The sequence below is a fragment of the Mastigoproctus giganteus genome, chromosome 10 (assembly GCF_048544385.1).
Source record: "Mastigoproctus giganteus isolate SK-2022 chromosome 10, ASM4854438v1, whole genome shotgun sequence".
Taxonomy (NCBI): domain Eukaryota; kingdom Metazoa; phylum Arthropoda; class Arachnida; order Uropygi; family Thelyphonidae; genus Mastigoproctus; species Mastigoproctus giganteus.
The window spans coordinates 31,391,793-31,414,193 of record NC_143584.1 but is presented as its reverse complement, the minus strand read 5'-3'; the positions used below and the strand labels follow the sequence as shown (position 1 = coordinate 31,414,193).

General features: G+C 34.0%; 1 protein-coding gene across 1 annotated transcript in view; it reads left to right on the top strand.

Moving 5' to 3' along the window:
* The window catches only part of LOC150078931 (CD109 antigen-like), a 223,646-nt gene that overhangs the window by 17,559 nt on the left and 183,686 nt on the right, over nucleotides 1–22,401 (top strand). The window contains exons 2-7 of the mRNA XM_090383675.1: nucleotides 13,782–13,962; nucleotides 16,094–16,262; nucleotides 17,228–17,350; nucleotides 18,999–19,072; nucleotides 19,785–19,824; nucleotides 22,218–22,302. Of these exons, the coding sequence (XP_090239801.1) occupies nucleotides 13,782–13,962; nucleotides 16,094–16,262; nucleotides 17,228–17,350; nucleotides 18,999–19,072; nucleotides 19,785–19,824; nucleotides 22,218–22,302 (672 nt within the window). The remainder of the gene's footprint in view (nucleotides 1–13,781; nucleotides 13,963–16,093; nucleotides 16,263–17,227; nucleotides 17,351–18,998; nucleotides 19,073–19,784; nucleotides 19,825–22,217; nucleotides 22,303–22,401) is intronic.

Genomic DNA, 22,401 nt, shown 5'->3' with positions numbered 1-22,401 from the left:
TAAATACATATCCCTTTATCTTGCTTAAGAGTAGCCCTCTATACAATTTTTTTTTTTTTTTTTATCCTAAATTTACATTTAGTACTTACTAATTCTACTCCCATCCTATGTACTCATCAATTAATCCTCCCACTAAATACAATTGCTGGAGTCTGTTTGATTCTTTCAGTTTATTTGCCCTTTCTGCACTTTGATTCACAAATCTTTCCTTCCACTGTCCTTTGATTCTACTGCGGTTTGCTACTTCCATTCGAGGTTTGCGATCTTTATTTTCTAGTGTCTCTTCCTTTTGAGATATTTGACCTGAATTTTGCCTAACTTTCTCAGTTAGCTCTACTATTCCCACATGCATTAATTTGTTTTCTGCCTGTTGCCTTGTACCGCCATTTTCTCTAATTCTTCTCCTTCTCCTCAATCTTCTTAACTCCTCCTGCGCAATCAGGACTTTATCAACACATTTTTTTCTTTTCGGTAACTTTCGGCCTGTTCCTAGTGCTTTCCATATGTTTCTATTCTCTTCCACCACTGCAGTCGGTGTCTTACTCTTAACATCATTTTCTGTCATCTGATAACTAACCTCGACCCTATGTGGTCTATTCTCGCTTGCACCAGGCCTGGATTTCAGGTTTGCTGGGCGCCATGGATAGAACCGACCCCTCTTCAGTTTCCATTCCTTTCTTGGGTCATCAGCTCTGTATTCGGCTCTGAGATGTACCCTTCGTGCTGGGCAAAATCTGGCAATATGCCCATAGTTACCACAGCTATAGCATTTTACCAGACAGTGATCAAATTTTCTATTATTCGGTGTGACACGAAATGAATGATTACTGTCCTGGAACTTACCTCTCTGATTGCTGTACCTTCCCTTATTCCGGCCTGCTTTATCTTCATCTGCGTAAAATGACTTATGTCTAATTTGCCTATAATCTAAAGAATTGACACGTATGTGTTGTCTTTCATCTTTAGCCTCCCTTGTTCTCCGGTCCCATAGACGTTCACTCCTACCATTTGATCTTTGCCCTCGCGTCTGAGTTGGCCGACCTGCTCCCTGCTCATAGTGATGGTGGGTGCCTTCCTGATGTCTCCTCTGGCTATTCCTAAGTGGACACTGTCTTGCAAGGTGTTCTGTGTCACCGCAAATGAAACACCGTTTCGGCCAGTCCCGTTCATTGCCAAACCCTTCAAAATTTACTAATTCCCTCTCACGTTTCCGGCTCATTGACTCCGTATTGTCTGTATTGCTTCCGGCCTGCGAATTTACCCTTTTCTTTACTACCGCCGTCAGTTCGGCCAATTGTTTTCCGAGCAATTCGACCTGCTTTTCTAGATTTTTTCTTTCCGGACCATCTTTGTCAGGCTGAAGGCTCTTGTTCTCTGTAGATATTTGGTATACACTCTCCTTTCGTTCTTTCTTAAAATACATCTCTAGTCTCTCCTCATCACGTGCCAGTATAAGGGCGTGTGCCAAAGAAGATGGGCTGCGTCTGAGGAGTTCTTTCCTGTATTTCTCTTTCATCCCGCTTATGAATTGGGCCATTAGTATTTTATCTAATGTCTGTTTCTCCTCTGTTTCGCTCTCAGTAGCTAATTGCACTTGTACGAACTTCCTATGGAAATCTTCTACAGTCTCCTTACCTGTTTGTATGCAATTATTCAAGCAATTTATACCTTCCATAAATGTGTATTTCTTATGGAACAGATTTATCAATATTTCCCCGAATTGCCTAAGTGTGTCTACGTCAGTAACTTGTGTAGCTCGCTGATATTTAACTAGGGCTTCACCTTCTAACTTATATTCTGCCAACGCCACCACCTCTATGTCCCCTAAGTTTTCATTTTCCTGGACTATTTCTAGTTTACGTAAGAATACGTCTACCCTTTCAGTGGGCTCACCCTTAAATGGCTTCAGGTATTTGCTCATTTTAAATTTGTTACCTACACTCGAGTGCACGCCTAATTCAACGGAACTCTCCCTCTCCCGTTCATCTCTCTCGCTAGTTGCCATCTGTGATCTTAGAAGCATTGTTACAATATATACCCTCCAAAATATATAATTTTATCGATTATTCCAATTAAACAATAATCTACTATGACTAACCAATTAAACAATCAACTTCAATTTAAACAATCAATACTCATCAGCTTCACTTTAAACAATCAATACTCATCAACTTCACTAAATGATCAATGCTAATTCAATCTCAATTAAACAATCTTCAATAATCAAGCACCATTAAGCAATCCTCAATATTCAATTACAATTTATCACTCAATACTTGTTAACCACAATTAAGCAATCACCAATAATCAATTACAATTTATTGATCAATAATAATCAACTACCATTAATCAATTAATAATAATTCACTTCACTTAAACCTTCAATGTTACCTCAATCAACCTCAATTAAACAATCAATGTTAATCTACTACAATTTAAATAATCAATACTAATTCAACTCTCAAGAAAATTAAACAATCTTCAATAATTAACCACAATTAATCAACCAATAATCATTAACCACAATTACTCAATCATCTACCTGTTGAATGGATTATAATCACAATAAATTACACCTTCAATAAATCAAATTAATTTTCTGGCTCGCCAACTGATTTTGAATAGTTCAGTAACTATTTTCTTTGGTTCTCCTTGCCTGGGAGAATTTTCACTCTCCAACACTAAGGCCAAATTTTCCAGGCTGGATAAGTCACTTTTGGGGGAACTATCTTTGTTATCCGATTTCGGGAAGCTATCACTAACTGTGAGAAAAATCCTGGCTGGCTCGCCAATTGTGGGGGGGGGGGGGTTTATGATATTCCTTACTTTTTATTTTATTCTTTCTTATTATTATTTTAGACCTTTGTTTTTTTTTTTTTTTATCTATCCCTTTTTATATATATCTATTTATTAATTTATACACAATATATATATTCATATCCCCTCCTTGGAACCTTCATTAGGCCGATGCTTAAGAAATTTATTTGATTTTCTTTTCTTGAAGCAAGGGGGGGTCCTCAATTTCCTTCCAAGGCCCACATGCTACCTGCTGCATGATATATATTATCCATTAATTTTATCAGAAGATCCAAGTTGGAGGAAATACTAATTTTCTCTTATTTGTGTTATTAGCTCCCCGTGCTAGAATAGTTCCCGTGACTTACAATTAATGCTTGGTGTCAATATCACACATAAAGCTCATGATAAAACAACAAACTAGATTTATTTACCATTTGTACAATTATTTACACACACTTTATAATTCATAATATCGAAATTTTACAACAATCAACTATTACTATACATGTTATGATGTCTACACTCATCTTTGTTCTTCTAACCATAATTGTAACTTCCTCATCTACTATTCAGAATGCTAATAACTAACCAATACAATCATTTGAGGTTAACACAATCATTTGAGCCCTTTCAGGCTTAACAACTTTCCTTGTTCTCAGACACTTCTAATCACAGATGAGTAACACACACTTTCTTTCTCTCTTTCTCCCAAGTTATTGACTCTACTTCCTATCACTTACAATATATTCTGTTCCCCTGGTCTCAGTTCTTTACAAATTGTCCTGTCCATTACTTTGTCTTTCGTTTATTTATTTCTAACACCGTTTCCGTTAATAATTATTCTACATAAACTTACTTGCTTTCCTTTTCTACCCCCTGGATGAGTTTTTCGATCCTTTAGGCCTTCCTGCGATGTCTTCCCTGATCAGCTGGGCTTACGGCTCTTTTCTGTCTCCACGTTGACTTTCCCACACTCAGGACTTCCTCCAGGTCATTCTGCCTTTCGCTATTATCTGCACCCACTAAACTATCATGATCTAACTTTCCGTACGCGTTTCCCCGCACTCCAAAATATCTTTCCGCCACTCTTTCGCACCTCCGGGATTCTCCTCCGGATCTTTCCCTTCCAGGCTTCGGGACTCTGACTCTCGGGCTCTGCTCCGTCTTCTTTTTTTTTTGCGTCCGAGTTTTTTGTGTCCCACTCTCCCTTATTTTCCATCCAATCATATTTTTCTCTCTCTCTTCATCTTGAATTTCATTCGCTTAATTTTCTTTTCTCCTCGCCTGGACCCGCGTCTGATAGGTACAACTCCTTTCTTTGTATTCACAACATCCGGGCTCTAACCAATCTCTAGAAATTATCCTGGGATGACCATTTCACTTACCTCTTCTGTCACGCTTCCTTACAAGACATCGCCTGTGAAATCATTGAGTGCTTCTCATGTCGGCCTGTTTGTACTTTGTTTACATCTCGAGTCTGTTTACTGATCTGGGTTTGTTTACTGATCTGGGTCTTCCTTTTGGATGGAGATGGAACCACTTTAGGGGTGTGGGCGTTCTTTTGTCCCCCTGCTATCTTCTGTTGGCCCAGCCCTTGTTTCTCTGTAGGCACGAACTGCATCAACTGGCCTACCCATTGTGTTTACCGTTCGGTAAGCGCCCCTCCTGCTGTTAAGCTAATCTCTCAGTTTACAGTAAGTAAACAGCACAAACAATTCTACTGAGAGCTAGACTGCGTTTCACTTACATTATTATTAAAATTTGATAATTTATAATTCAAAAAAATTAAGTGTAAGAATAGTTCTTACACAATAATATCACATCGCTTCAAAATGTAATGCACAGCCATGATGCGAGAAATTACACTGGAGCCCAGAAATTCCATGCTTAAACCAAAAATTCCAGGTAAAATCCGGAAAAACAGCAAAATCATCATCAGTACTTCCCAACACTCTAAACTTCTTAGTTACAAACGGCAATCATTACAAACAAGTCAACTATATCAAGCCACACCTTGCTTTTTATATGCTTTCCATTGATCTGCTTACTCTGATTTCCTGCCTGTCTTCACTGACTCCAAATCAGAATCATCCATAGGATCTGCTGCGATCTTCCCAGACAGTACAGTACACTCTCTGAGAAGATTCCCCACGAGTGAAGTTGTATGCTATAAAGCTAGCCTTGGACCATATTAAAACTAATAAATATCCAAGATGTATGGTATACAAAGATTCCTTAAGTGCATTACAGGCTCTATCAATGATGAGATATAATCCTCATCCAGTCGTGTCCAGAATTCAGCAGAAGCTATACTCCCTTTATGAATCTAGGTGCGACATTCAGTTCTGCTGGATCCCAAGCCACATTGGGAGCAAAGGTAACAATCTGGCAGATGCCGCAGCCAGATCATCACGATCTCGGAACAGTCATAGCCTGTTAGTCCCTATACAGACTACAGGCATATGATACACTCCAAATTATTATCCCAGTGGCAACAATCTTGGCATGGGCAGACTACGAACAAACTCTATCAAATAAAGCCTGTAATTAAACCGCGGCAGTCTAGTCTGTGCAGGAACCACCAAGAGGAAGTTCTCGCTCATAGGACACAGTCATCTTGCACACTTGTTCGTGCTGGTGAACAAGTGGCAGATGACTCTCCTATGTGTATGAATTGTGAAAATGTTTTAAGCGTTCGGCATATTTTATTGGAGTGGCCACGTTATAGACAAGAACGTGTTTTATATTTTAAAGCTTTTAGTCACCTAACTGAACCTTATACACTTATTCAGATTTTATCCGACAACGAACACGTGGCAGCAGTTTTTAATTATTTAAAGGCCTTAAACCGTTTTAACCATATTTAAAATATATCTTTAATACCACTGACATTCTTTTATCGTTATCCCTTTTGACGAAGTCCTAATTTTTTTTTTTTTTTAGCCACTGAAATATTTTAATCATAATCTTTTTCCATTACGTGGTTTTGGCGCATTATAGCCTTAGCTGCTAATGCGCCAATAAAACCTAGACAAAACCAAACCAAACCAAACCTTGCTTTTTAACACACTAGCCTCTGTAAAAATGCACTAGTCCGATTCGAAGTCTAGTTTTTCACTAGACTTCAAATCGAACCATCTTATCCATTCTTAAACTGCCAGGAGCGGAGGATTTCCCGCAGCGTGGAAATCGTAATACTTTACTCAAGTCCAACTTGTTTTCTTAGAATGACCAGCGTTTAGCAACAGACGCTCATTCTTCAAATATGCTGCACAAATCTCCACCAATCGACAGCACCTTTCCACTCACGAGAATTTTGTTAGATGACGATTTAGAATGAAATAATTTTAGTTTTTTTTTTTTTTTTTTCACTTTGCACCACATCTTTTATATATTTAGATTATAAGACTAGAGATGGATTATGACCTTAGTAGCCAATGCGCCATAAAATCATAAAACAACTGACCAACCTTGGTGTTCGTTCTCTTCAGTGAATGGGCACCTGTTGACAGAGTATTCTGGTTGGAACCACTAAACAGATTTGTAAATTTTTGATGGTAGTTTGATATGCAGTAGCCCTTATCATTTCCTTAAGATTTTCTGTTTCATGCTTCTTGTATTTAGTGTCTCTGGACTGGACCAGGACAAGATGGTAGAAGTCTTGCTACTGATATTGTTGGAAATATCCTGTGAGAAATATTCTGATGACATTTTCGACGCCAGTGGAAGAATATGAACTTGGTACCTACTTTGGTCCTTGCTGATTAATTATGGCAAATTCTTTACTATTGGCAGTGATCGGTTTTGACTGTCCGCATTTTGCCCGAGATGGTGAATTTACTCATCTGGTATCGTTCTTCTTGAAGTGGGATATATTCGTGCCCATCTGTCCACTTTTAGACTTTTTAAGACCTGCTGAACAACATATGGTAGTCTGGACACTACTTTCTCCATCAGTAGTCAAAACATCGACTTCCAAATACTCAAGTTTCAATCATAATGCGGAACAGCTTTAAAAAAAAAGTATCTACCAGTGATTTCCTTCCTGCTTAAAATGAAAACAAAATCCCCGTTATAGTGAAAATAAAGATAAAAAGAAAGCCAGGTTTAGAAAATATCTCGAAAATTCAAGTACTGTATTGGGCTTGAGGCTACCTCATCCCAGTCACGCAGGCGTAAACATTCCTGTAGTGTACCAGGATGAGGAGTAATGATTTGTCCTCGCACGATCAGGCTCTGTTCCCTAGGAAGTATCGCTTAGCCATTAGTGTTAAACAACATTCAGGTCAACCGTACTCATTAGTTCATTAGGCTGTTTACCGACACTTGTTTTATTTCTGCTGACTACCCCTTTTCAGCTCGCTTCACCGGTACTCCGAAGGAAAATCGAAATTTCCTACCCGTATAACACTGCCTTCGGCTCTTTCATGCCATCAAGCATGAAACTGCAAAGGGTAGCAGGCGCTTGGCTCTTCACCTGCTCGCTAGCTATCCTTTAATTCTGACTGGCAGGTGTCAATTAGATTTAATTAACGCCAACAAACCAGCAGCGTTCACCTGTACGTTGGTCAGTGTCTCGGTCGCTTCTATCCGTTATCCGGAGTGGACTGTCGATTGACCGTAATTATTGGCTTTCGTTTTTTCAGTATAGAAGCATCCCTGCGTGAGGAGATCACGAACTCGTGCCAGTAGCAGGTAATTACTAATAGGAAGCATAAATCACCTCTTTGAATATACGTGTTCTGTTCCTTTTTAGTCACAGCAGTTATATTTTGAGGTTAGAGGGCATTGTAAACTAGCTTGTTGTCAAGTCGTTAGACCACATTTGGACATAATTCGAGTTCAGGCCAACGAAATCTGTTCTCAGTAACCTTGCTGAAAGCTTAATGCAGTGTCACTAAGTTAAGATTATGTTAAGCGAGATTCTTAATATGTGATGTCTCTATTTTAGTGGGCCAGGTGTAAGAGAGAGGGTTCCTTTCCTAGGCGGGGGAAAAAACAGTAAGCAGTGCTTCTTGTTTCACCTCCCTTCACTGGGCCCCCTTCTTCATATTCGTGCACCTATCGAATTTTTACCCTTGCTAAAACCAATTAGAGGCCCACATTCCCTTATAACTGCATTCTGTTTTATTTTTCAGAATGCTTCCCACTGCTTTGTATAGTTTGTGCTGTACAGTTGAAATATATATTAAGGTTAGTTATCTGTAATTATCTCCTTTCACAGGAAACTAGCAGTTCCTATTTAGGAACTTTGAAAGAAAATCTGTTTATTTTTTATCACAGTGTTAAAACCATTTGTTCTCTTGGTATAATTTTCAATAATTATACATCCTTTTTAGTCTTTCAAAAATATCCCAAGTTTTTTTTTTTTATGTGACTTTTTTTAGCTTTCTTTTCTTATAATTTTGAGATCCTTATTCGCGTTGGTGGTACAGGAGAAACTCCTTTTTTGTGCAGGACTAAAACCAAATATACAAATGTTGTCTTTACAATCACAACATTTGTATATTTGGTTTTATTTTTGCTGTTCCTGCAAAATTTTACAAGACAAAAATAGCATTCTTCATTATGCCTGATTGGTTTACCCTGTACCATGAAAAAAGTGAATGGTACAATCTTTTTTTCTTTCATCCATTCAATGAAATTTGCATAGCACGATATTTAACATACATGTATGTCTTGATCATTCAAGTAGCAGCAAAATGCCATGGTCTACTTTATTATTAAAAAATAACATAGTTGTCCAACAAGTGGTCCGTTTTGTAAAATTTTCCATTTATGCATAGATAACGGTATTTGAAAATTAAATGCGCAAGGCATAATATGATATGCATTTAAATTAATCATAATATCGGTGTAGATACACCATAGTTTACCCATTAATTTAACTACATACGTAGTGCAAAGGCATCATTTAATTGTGGCTGCCTTCACAACGAGATACCAGGTATTGCACTACTTCGAATAAATAATGCTCCTCTAGTAGAGGAGACTACTGTTATTTATTCTCAGTGGGCACCACCACCACCCAAACGGCACATTTTGAAGCTAGTTGGCTTCATCGGTGGGCGGGCAGATACCCTGCTCACCCAACAATGATGAAGAGTTAAATTTATGGGTAAACTATGGTATCTACACTGATATTATATAATATATTGATAACATATGGGCCAAATGAATTGTGCCAGTAAAATCAGATGTCAAAATTACATGCCACCTGGTTAATTTATATTCATATATTTAAATTAGTCCTTGTATATTTTGTGATATACATTTATTCCTGTTTATAGGTTACCAAACATATTTATGGCAGATTATATTTTGTCTTATTACATTATGGCCTAAGCCTAAGCTGTCATTGTACCATTAAACACTAAATAATTGACTAATCAGGTGTGTGCTGCCAATTTGTTAACAAGGGGCTTGTTTTCAGCTAGGGATTTTTCCAGAGTTTTTCTTTCCTGAAACAAATAGGTTTATAAGACCGCTTCTAACTGCTTCTATAGCAGTCAACACAAGTAGTATGAACCATATCGATAGGTGCAATATGGCCTTAGTAGCCATTGCACGAAAATCCAACAACAAGGGTTGGTTGTTCCTGGTTAAGTCTTAAATTTTATCAAACTAAATTTTTAACAAGGTTGTGCAAACCCCCAAGTCCTCTTCACCACACCCCTACAACCAACCAACCAACCAACCAACCAGTCCTCTGATTGAGATTGTCTAACTACAGACTCGACTGAAAAGGATGTAGAAATTAATTCAGTTTTTGAAGGGAATCGAACCCAAAGCTCCCCAGACGTTTGACAGAAAGCACTATATGGTGCCGACTAAGCTGACACGTGACCACCAACCAGTATGCATGCTACAAAACCGTAAGCACCATAAAAATTCCCTGCTCATTATTAACTGTGACTTGGCTGCCAAGATAAAGTCACCATGAAGGATCAGAGCATACAATTTTTTTTTTTTTTTTTAATTCTGGAAAGAAAAGGGTATTGTTACAGTGATATCATTACATGGTGATGCATCTTTTGATTAATAATTCCTACTTATAAAATTTCAGAATTTTCTGAATAATAATAAATTATTTTACGAACTTTTTTAACCATTTGTTTTTTAAATTTTTTTTAAAGAGGCAATGAAGTTAACTCAAAGACATTGCCATACATATTTTATAAGTTCCATATAGTTTTCCGACTCAAGTATAGATGGGTAAAGTGTGTTGTTTTTTTTTTTTTTTTTTTTTGGCTGATGATATATAAGTTTGCTTTCTTGCATCATTTGCCACTACTACTCATCATCATCTTCCTCACTGTTCCAACGTAAGGCTAGGTCAGGTGAGTCAAAGGCTTCAATCTTTTTTGTCTTCCCAGATCTTGTCTTCTATCATTCTCTCCCACTCAGTTCCCTTTGTTTCCACATCTTCTCTAATCTAATCTCTCCATCTCTTCATGGGTCTTCCTCTCGGCCTTCTTCATATGTTAAACCATCACAAACGTGATGTTAGCATCTTCTTCCTCAGACTTTCTATTCCCAAATTCATTCTTACATCAGTATTTCTTATTTTATCTCTATTAGTTTTAGCTAGCATAGTCCATAGCACCTTCATTTCCATTGCTTATATTCTGCTAGAATTCTTTTTATTCATCCTCCACATCTCACCAGCATAGGTCAAAACAGGGACCAAATATGCCTTATTTATCTAATACTACTATATAGCTTTTATCGCATTTTCCATCGGTTTACCATTCATTTGTATATTTTACTGCTGCTTTTTAAAGCTCACTGTAGGTTTGTATTCCAGATTTTGAATAAATTTCTTTTCTTTATATGTACTTTTATATGCAATTGCTTCTTATGAAGCAGACCGTGTTTTCTTGAGGTCACCCCATTCTCTTTTATGGGTTTTTTTTTTCATAGGTAGCAGCACAAAGTCTGTGGGTACAAGTTTCCCAAAAGTCCCCATTAACATGTAGCTCAGTAAGGGTTAGACATTGCTAATACAGGTTGGGTTTGATCCTCGACGCTTACTGAGGATGAGAAATACATCTTATTATGCTGGAGTAACTTTTATGGGCATTTTTATCACCACGACTGAGTTAATTGCCATGGGGAGAGGATGCAAGGTTTTAATCCCGCAAAAACAGAAACACCACGGAAAATACACAACTCCATAGACAAATACTGGCCTGGCCTTTACTTGTCTAGGTGCATAATCAACATCCTAAACGATGTCTGTTTTTGTTTTATCATGATTTATAATACTTCATTTTTCAGCATAAAAGATGTGTCAAAGTGATTTTAAATTTCGTATTACATTTACCTGTCTTACAGATTTTTGCTTGTTGATCGGTTTTGTTTTGCCATTTTGCCAAATGGTGATTGCTATCAATATCACTTCCCCTAAAAGCTGTTATATCTTTAATATATGATTTTACTTTATCAATAGTTATAAAGGTATTACTAAAATTTGTAAATATGTTAATATTTTTATGTTTAAAGAAGTATTGACTATTATAATTGTAAATATAGTCTTCTGGATGTTTCCCTTTGTAATTTTGGCAGATCTCTCTTTCTGTTCAAACACGTTCTATAATTTCTTACTCTGCATTAAATGGTTTTATTTTCTCAATAAAAAATCCCTCAGGAATCTGAACAAAATTCATAATAGTTCTAAAAATATGTGGTGTAAAATGGAATTTCATATAACTGCAATTGAAATAAACACTAAGGCTTTTGGAGACAAGTCATCCAGTGTCGGTCATTTTGAACAGTTTCATAAATGATCCAGTTTATGCAATTGCTAGTACACTTGCTACATCTCTAAAAGAAAAAATGGGTAACACCACTACCAGTAAGACCATAAAAACCAATTTGGTTTTTGTTCCTGATACTTGTATGTTTTTACGTCACATAAATGTTAATAAATTGTGCTTTATTGGATTTTTAGGTTGTTCTGATATTTTCTTTATACTGTATACAAATATACAGTTAATGTTTACAATCGGGTACCTCTTCTGATTGATCATTGCAAGTTGCAGTGATTGACATGCCTTGCCCGCTATGGTTAGACTTAGTTAGGGTGTTTATCCACCCATGCTGCTGCTGTTTTAAAATCAGGAACTCGTTTTCCGATTTTAAAACAGCAGGAAGTGGGGGCTAGGCATGTTAATCACTCCTACTTGCAATGATCAAGCAGAAGGTGTACCCAATTGTAAACATTAACCAACTGTACTTAAAACTGTTAATAAAACACTAATTAGAAGCATGAAAATAATATATATAACAAACAAAATTGAAGCTTTCACAGAGGTATAACTACAAATTGTGGGCTGCTGCCCTATGAGATGTTGGAATAGATGCCCTTTAACAACCCCACTAAATTGTGCCATGTTTCCCCCCCCCCCCCTCAACCTTTGGGTCTCACATAACATAACAAACCTGGGAGTGCAGTAGTTTTGCCATTCAAAAGTGATATTCTTTCTTTCTTTCTTTTTTTTTTTTTTAACAGGAAAACAGCAGTGAATCTCAGTGTATGTTTTGTTTTATCAGGTGGAAGAACTTAAGTATTTCACCAACACTAAGAATCTTTTGAAAAGGATTGCACCAATCTAATTGTGGATTGATGCAATTTTTTTCTAAAGATTCTTTGTGTAAGTGGAACACTCAAGTTTTTTATATTGTTGTGTTTTGGACTGGTGGTTTTTATGGATGATATGCTGCAGAAGTTAGAGATATTGTGACAGCCTCAAAAATGAAATTCTTCTGTTTCGGGTGTTAGTTTATTGAACAGGGCCTTCTGTTTTTGTACCGAACAGTGCTCTCATCACAAACGTTAGTGTGTGATGATTTTGTTTGAGTGGAGGAATATTGCAGCACTGATCTACTGACAGCTATCCTGTTTATTTCAGTAGAAACATTGTAGGGCCATGGTGCAAGAGGCTCATCCACAGAGGCCAGTAATACATGCTTAGTTAAAAACCATTGAGGAATAGAGAAATATTTCCATCATCACATGTCATAAATTGATGGAGAGTGTTTTACACAGACCAGTTGAAGTCTTGTATCATATTAAAGTTTGATGCATAAACTGCTATTATCTTTTCTCTTTGTGTACCAGCACTTTTGTTATGTACAAGTAGGTAAGTAACTGCTGTTGGGCATTGTATCTGTAATTAGCCCATGCAATGGGTGTTGACAGTATGCACATTGAATCTGTGCTTAATCTGGGTTGTTTTTAAGGGTAAGTGAACCAAGTGATTCATGGTTTTCACCATGAGTGACCATGTCAGTGCACCAATTTAGGGTGCCTCTGCCTCTAAACCCGGTATTATTTGAGGAATCATTTTGCCAGTATGCCTTTCAAGTTAGCATGAGCTCTGGCTGTAATAAATAACAATTAAGTTTATCTCCAACATGAACCGTTGATAAATTGTCAGCCTTTATCCAAAATTTCACCTGAAATCTATAGCATGTCTCTTAGTTATTAATTGCAGAGATATATAGCTATCAACCCCCCCCCCCCACACACACACAAAACTTTATAATCATTCAGTATGTCAGTTGTTCATAGTCATTGCTAATTTCTGTATATTAAAAAACGTAGAACAATTAAATTTATTTTTGTTTTTTGTTTGATTATTTTGTTTGGTGATAAGAAGAAATTATCTGTTAAATTAGTTAGAGACTGAGTAAATATCAGCAGTTACTACTCATATAAGTAACCTGGAAATAATTATTTAAATGAATGATAATCGATTAAAATAGAGACATATTAAAATATTGTTTCAATGTTTTAATGTCTCTATTAAATACATAAATCCATACAAGCATGGGTCCTTTTGCTCCTTTTTGGGCTTCCCTGTGCTTCAGGACCCCCTTGCTGCAGCTGTATCACAGAATGATATGCCATTAGTTTCAATTCCTTTGAATCCTTATGTAGAATTCTTAAAAAAATCAAATGTCATTTTTTTTTCCAGAACATACTTTGTTTTAGCATCCAAAGTAGTGCGACCAGGTCAGGTATATAGGATTAGTGTAATGATACTGAGATCATCACTCCCTATAACAGTCCGAGCCTCTATACAAAGAAATGGCGTAGAATTAGCATCTTCAACACAAGAATGCCGTGCAAAAATTCCAGAATCGCTCCTCTTGAAAGTAAGTTTGTTGATGTAATTAAAGGTTAATAAATAGCAAATCATTTTTAATGCATAAAATACAGGGTGGCCAATAAGTAATCCACCCTGTATTGAGAATTATTCTGACTTGTTTGAATAATTCTCAATAAAAAATAGATTCATCAATATCATATGCTTTTATTCTTTATTGCCTTACACATAATTTTTCAAAGAACAGTAACAAATTTGAAATCCAAAAGAAAGAACCAGTATTGTCAAGATGCATGCAAAAACTAAAAATGTGCAAGAAAATAGATTGCAGTTATAAGTAGAGTTAGAGATGAAAAATCCCAAATAAGAAAAATTTACTTTATTTATAATAAAGTATTTATTTGATGAAACTAGTACTATTTCTAATACACTGTTATCAAGGAGACAGCTGTTCAGAATAATGTCAACAAGAAATGGGGGTTTTGGATGTCCTATAAAAGTCTGTAGAGAAGCCTGCCTTCAAGGTAGTCTTGAAGGCAGGCTTCTCTGCAGTTATTTCTTTCCTGATCAGTACCCTCCTATTCTGATTGTATATTGCAAATTTTAGAGGGAAACAAAACAATAATGCAGAAGTGAATCATGACAGTTGTGTTCATTATGGCACTCAGAATGACTATGTAACATTTACAAGGATTGTTGGAATTTTTGTCTGTACTAGAATTTGGCCAAAATTTGAAAGAAACCAGACTAGGAAATCAAAACCAAGAGAGGTGCATTATGGCCACAGAAGCTGATGGGCCAACAACTAATAAACAACAACTAGAATTTGGTCCAGTGGTATCACCAGACCAAATTCCACTGACATAAAATGAGAATTCCTACTGAGATGGCACAAGATAAATGCCGCCTCCGTAGCCAGGTGGGAAGGAGCAACAGTGCGTAGCACACGCTTCTTGATTAGACCGGGGTTCGAGCCCGTCACCATCAAATACGGAGGATGCAGAAAGGTCAGGGAATGACCACCGCATATTCCTGGAGCAATATGGCCTTAGTTGCTAATGCTCCTAAAAACCACACAACAAACAAACAAGATAAATACCAACATATTGTATTCACATGCAGGATGAGACTTCTGCCTCATCTACTAATATCATAAATTTCTTGGGCAAAAATTTCCTATAACATTGGATTAATCATTGTGGCTGCATTAAAAGGCTTCTACAATCACTAAGTTTGACTCCTATCACTTTTTTATTTTCTTTTGTGATGATTAATTAAAAACAAGGCATGTGCAAACAACGTAAAATCTTTTCTGAGCCAAAGGTATTTGTAATTAAAGCATTTCGAGATACCTTAGTAAGCTGTGCAGTTAATCTATAATTTGTGACAGAAAAGTTTCAGCCATATAAAGAAACATATGGAAGAAAAAATATTTTATTTTTGTTATTTATTTCTTCAAAGTGGAATTGGATAGCCACTTTTTTGACAACGGGGAGGTGTGAATAATAGAAATTTTTTTCCTTCTTTTTTACGGAAGATGCATTCAAAATTCCACTTCCTTGAATAATTTAGCCATTATAATACTAATATACTTATAACTAATAACTTAGACATTATAATAAGCAGTAGTATGTCCCAATGAAGAGGTAAATGGTAGATAAGATATTTTAATAAATTCGTTATCGATAATTTGAGTCTCATATTGCCTCACACTGATGTTAATAATTAGAACACAATTGTTTAGGTTGGAGATCTTCAGCCTTTTATGGTAACTATCATACTCCATCAGAAACCAAGCACCATTCCATCTGTGGCTCCAGGTGCCAAGCATTTTTTATGGTTTCCAGTCATAGAAGGGTCTTTTATATGATAAATAAATTTGTTCTGAGTATAAATAGGTTATAAATATTTCTTATTTATAACCTATTTATGAATATTTTACTATTTATGTAAGTAGTAAAAGAAAGAAAGGGAAACTTCAACACAGTTTGGGACAATTGATAAAATATAAGGGAAAAAAATTTCAAATTTTCTTCTGATTTTTAACAAGGTGAGCAGTTTGTGATGCAAATTTAATCTTTAATTTTACTTTTTTTTTTTTGCTATACCTGTTGCCTGTAGGACTAATTTATAAATTTATATAGGTAAAGTTTTAAATTTTCTAAACTTTTACTCTTCAGGTACCTCCTACAAGTGTTCCTGGACTATATAAGCTCAGGGTTGAAGGAAATGTTAATGGTGTGTTAGGAGGGACTGCTTTCCTCAATGAAACTTATTTGGAGTTTTCCCAGCGATCTATGACGATTTTTATCCAGACTGATCAGCCTGTTTACATGCAGGGGCAAACAGGTAAGTTTACCATCTTTTTTTTTTGTTACAGTGCTTGGATCAGATGGAAATATCATTCCAGTAGTTCCTTCAACAACACTTATACAATCTAATGATATAATTTTTAAAAATAATATAGTTATATGTATATGTATACATCAGTTATTTTTTTTATTTAAGATTTCTTTTCAATCTGACATTATAAATTTCTAATCCAAGCACTACTTGTTTAGAAACAACTAATGAAAAATCAGTATATCATGATGAATTCAAGTATATTATATGCTTGAAGTCATTTTTAATATACATCTGTGTGGTATATGACACAGTTTTGATTATTATTCTGTCAGTAGTGATATGGGATGATTCAAAATTAGTGAGCTTCCTTTCAAATAAGTTACCTCTAATTGTATTTAGTTTATTGTAGTTGAGAAGAAAGGTGGTAAAATAAATTTAATTTAAAAAAATTGTTTAAAATTTTTGTTGTATTTATATAAACAGTTTATAAAGTCTTGTGATTTTTTGAAATTCATTACATAGCAAAATCAAGTTAAGGATGATAAAAGGCACTTGTTGCTATGTGTTAATTTAATTCAAGTTTTATTGAAAGCAAGTTGTATTACTCTTTATACATGTCCAATAGAGATTGCTAACTTATGTCTCGTTCTTTGGTTTGTTGTTAATGTTTTAACAGGCATGTAACAAATGATAGCAAAATTTTGATGGGCACATTATAACCAGTGTGGCTTTTGTGCCATAAAACCTCAAACAATAACAATAACAACAACAGTGTGTGCTATGTAATATTACATGAAATATGGTATTGCACAGCATAAAATCATAATAACATTATTAATGACAATCCTGATTCTTTGTGATATCATAATTTGTTTTGAATATTATTACTTACATCATTATTATGTTATTCCCATAATCACGTATTCCAAATTAAGGATTTTTTAATACAGATACCTTTTTTTTTTCAGTCCGGTTTCGTGCAGTTCCAGTTACTACTGACTTGAAAGCTTTCTCAGATGCTGTAGATGTATTTCTGCTAGATCCTAGAGGAACAGTCATGAGAAGATGGTTGTCTAGACAGACTAATTTAGGTACAGTATTTATCACTCTCTTTGCTTCATAAGACTGATGATAGTCTGTTCATTAAAATTATCAAGAGAGTTATAGCAACTCTTCTCGTTATAAATTGTCACAAATATGCTAAAGGATTTTGTGGAGCTTCCTTTTCAGATAATTCACCTCTGATCCTCTTTAGTTTTTTGCAGTTCAAAAGAAAGGTGGTAAAATAAATATAATTAAAAAAATTGTTTTACATTTTTTTATATATTTTACCCCTCTCTTTTTAGCTGCTTCATAACTTACCTCTGTGATTCTGAATTAAATTAAGCAGAATCATTGTGGTAATATATTTTAGAAACTAAGCTAAATCCTTAAGATATGTTTGTTATAATAAAAAAATATTTTTTGTCTATTAAGATCCATTTTAGTAATTTTAATTAAAAACAACTAGTTATTTTCAAAGTCATTTCAAATAATGTCTGTTTATGTATATGATATGGATTAATTATTGTAATTTGTTTTAGTATGTTCAACTCTTATGTTTCCAACTAATGGTAGACATAGTTTTAATAGATGGCAGCATGAAAATAACTTTGATTCAGAGAAAACCAATTAAAGTATTAAAAGTATTAATCAACCAGTATTTGGTTTTCTCTGAACCAAATAACTTTGATTCAGAGAAAACCGATTGGCTATTTTTGTCCAATTTTGACTTACAAAATCCAAAATTTAAAAATGCTCTGGAATTCAGAAATTGATGATATTGAATTAAGCGATACACAAATAGATATAGTAGATGTTTTTACTTCAAAAAAAAAAAAAAAAAAAAGATGATGATGAATTTATTTTTTAATGTTTTTTCCAATTGTTTTCAATGTTTTTTTTTTTTTTAATTCAGATTTGATTTTTGACAATAATTTTACCCTAATGCTGGGCAATCAAGTCAAAATAAAGATATTAATATTTAAAGACATTTATATAGGAAGTTTTTATATTACAAAATTTCATGTAGAAAATTTTCACTCTGTATTGAAAACTGAATATAGGGAGCACAAACATATTCAGGCAACTCACTTGTGAATGGGTTAAGTGATTATAATCGATATTCAATAATTAAATAACCTTTAAGCTATATATATGTGGGTGATGTTTGAAGATTTAATCTTTTACCTATATAGGGAAGTCAGATTACCTACTCTTTATTTTTAATATATAATACAAATGGCACTCACCATTTGTGAGATTGTATATTTTTTTTACAATTAATTACTTTGGTATTTTCATATGAACTCTATTAAAATGCTGTATTTTCTTCAAAATGTTTGTTTCTTGATTTTACTTTTTTGATAAAGAAAAATTTATTTTTTATGTTTGACATTTTAAGTGGAACAAGTAAGTCACCTAATATATTATTAATATTAGTGATTCTTAATAGATATTAAATATTTATAGTAAATTAACAAATAATTATCTCTGTGCTTTAATTTTGGTCAGTACTATTTGAATTGTATTGTTGTAATTTAACTGGTAATTTACTTTGTTAAAAAGCATATTATAAAAGAAGAACCGTTTTTCCCCTTCTTTTATAACGTTTTTCAACAAATGCTAATATTATAAATGTTTTTCATTAATTAAATGGAAACCTAAAAATCATTCATGTTTTTCTTATATTTTTAATAGGTGCAGTTAGTTTGGAGTATCCTCTTTCACTTCAACCAGTATTTGGAAATTGGACTATAAGAATTGTTGCTCAGGTAAGCCTGTTTGTCTACTTATTTGTAATTACTGCTGGGATTCATAATCCCTCTACTGAGGAGTGGGGGAGGGATAGAAAGCTAATTAAATCAGCAGGAAGGTATTATAGTGATATGATTATCCCTGATATTGTGTGTACAAAATCCAGTCTCAAATGGGCAAAAACAACTTTAGAGACAGAAGGAACTTTGTGGGTTGTTGTTTATTGTATCCTTTATGTTAGTCAGCCTTATGTAGGGTTGTATGAATTTTCACACTGCTGAATAGGTAAAGCCAACCATAGGACAAAATTTATATACACAGTATACTGATTCCTCATGCCTTCCTTTAGCCACATAAGTGATTATTTTAAACAATTGAACCCAGCCAATGTACAAAGAAATCAATATTAATAAATAATATTCATTACAGCTTTCTTTTCTTTATTTGAATAAATAATATTCATTACAGCTTTCTTTTCTTTATTTGAATAAATAATATTCATTACAGCTTTCTTTTCTTTATTTGAGATATGGAACTTGATTTGGTTTCCACAGGTCTTTTAAAAACTCGCTATCCACTTTGGTTAATCCCTTGTGTAATTAATAGGTATTCATCAATTGTAATAAAATAGTAAAATAGTGTATAGCTCTTTTGTGGTCATTTTTTCTCGTTCATATTACTACTATACATATCCATTTAATCTTAATTGAGTATCTTTTTTGTTTATAGGGACAAATTGAAGAGAAAAGTTTTTTTGTTGAAGAATATTGTAAGTATTCATCCTTTATGATATATGTACAACGTATGGTATGTTGCCAGAAGTAAATGAACCTTGAAAAAAAACTAAATTAGTTTCCTTGAAATTTCATGGTTGACTGTATTGAATTTATACATCCTATAAATGAAATACAGATGTTTTTGATTGCTCAGCTAAGCTAATACTGATTAACACATTCATTTTATATTCATTTCTGCTTATATACACATTCATTTCTGCTTTGAGAAAAAACAACATTCTGAAAATTCTTAAATAATTATTGAAAAGTAAAAGTGGAATTCATAGTTAAAAGCGAACACTTATTTGGGCAGAGCTCTAAATCGGAACAAACCTCAAAAGTTTATTTTGTGTACATATACTCACATCAGCACAAGCAAAAAAACAAATAAAACTACAGTAGAGCATCAGTTATCCAGAATAATTGAAGTCAGATAGCCAAACTCTTCCGGATAGCCAAATTTTTCAGATAATCAAACGTAAGGTAAGATTAAATCTATTTAATCTTGCCTTACAATTAAATTAAATAATTAAGTTAATTAAATAAAAAATATTATAAACCAATCTTTGAAAACAGAAACATCCATCCAAGCATTTTTATTATTTTTATACAAAACAGAAAAATTAGAAAGATTTTTAAATGCTTTCGGGTTTTTTTGACTTACTGTTAACGAGCACAGACAATCTGTGCATCCCAGTAGCATTTGCATGTATAGAAATCATAACTTGCTTTTTTTTCATCTTAAAACATGGTGCAGGCATTTCTCTTTTAGTGGCTAGGATTTTTCTCGGTAATGCTTTCTGTAATAAGCCCATCTCATCAACATTATAAACGTTTTCTTTCTCATAATTTGCTATAACTGAAGCAAACTTACAAGGACACTGCTGCCTTAGTATAGAAATGCAGTCTTTTGATACATGGTCAGGTGTAGTCTCCTGATGAAATACCTGATCATGCATCAACTTTTACCTTTGCTGACATCAGATTTCATTGCATTTTTGCTTTATTTCCCCTTTTTGAACCATATCCAAATTTGCCCACCCTTATCTGATGCTAGCTAGCTATCATTACCTTTATTTTCATGTAATCTATTTTATTTTACAGGTCACTTTTTTTTATTATTATTATTATTATTTTATTAATTATTTCTTTTATTTATATTTCGGCTATCTTTGCTTTTGGCTTTCGTGTAACTCATATTTATTACAATATAGAAATATATATACATTTACATCCTTTGCTGCTGCTTTGTGCGCTTTGGTGCATTTGACATATCCAGTTTATTATATCTTCTCACTATTTCTACAGTTTTAATTCATTGGTATTACATACTAAATATATACAGTATATATATAATTAAAATAAAACTCGTGCCAGTAACATGGCAAAACAGTAGAGCAAAAGTAGTCAAAATTAATCAAACCAACAGGGAGGGAAGAGAAAAGAGGTAACAAAACTAAAATATTGTATCAGAAACACTCCAAAATAATTTAGAAAATCTAAATTAAGAATAATAAATAAATAAAAATAATCAATTAAATTTAGATGCCAATTACATAGAAATTCAACTGCATCCTCCTTGATGGATACCAAGTCCAAATTGCATGAAATATCACAAATAGAGACATAAACTAACTTCAATAAAATAAAACCAAAATAAGCAAAAATAGACTGACCATTATGCCCCATATCGGCAAAGAATCACTGCATTTCAATCATTAAACAAATCGCTGCAAAGGCGAACCAGCTGTAAGATCAGCCAGCCATCCGATCCACAGATCAAACCGCCAATGCAGAGGATTTGAATAACGGTGGTCCTGCAGTGAAAAATAAAAAATAGATTGTTTGTTTGTTTGGGAATTTATTAGGTGCATCAGCATCTGTGGGCACAGTGTGCCAAAAAAAAAATAGAACAGATACATGCACTCCAAAGCAAGGCCATACCACTGACTGACTGACTGACTGACTGTGTGTGTGTGTGTGTGTGTGTGTGTGTGTGTGTGTGTGTGTGTGTGTGTGTGTGTGTGTGTGTGTGTGTTAATTTAATTATATAATATATAATGTTAATTTAGAGTAAAAAGTAATTAAAATGTGATAAAGCAAAAATTGAAAAAATAAAATTAGTCTATATAGCCTCTTGGAAAACAGCAGTGACTGATCTATGTAAATACACGTGCACAACATGTGGACATCTTTAATTATATCTGAATTTTAATTTTTTTTTTTTTTTTAATTTCTGAAAATTATTGAAAGTAATAAATGTATCATTGATGAATACCTACAGTTCAGGTTGTGTGTTTTTTTTTTTTTTTTTTTTTTTTACATATATTTTTAGCATTTTTTTATATAAAGATATAAATTAACTTTCTCTTTTTTTGTTTCTTAGATCAAACTCCATTTGAAATAAATGTTACAATGCCTGCCTTTTTCATGGAAACAAATAAATATATTGTTGGATCAGTAATGGCCAAGTAGGTCTTTAGATACTAGAAACTTTATTTTAAATCTAAACATGCATGTAATACCTAGCATTTAGTACTTTAATTATAAATACAACTTGGTAACTGGTA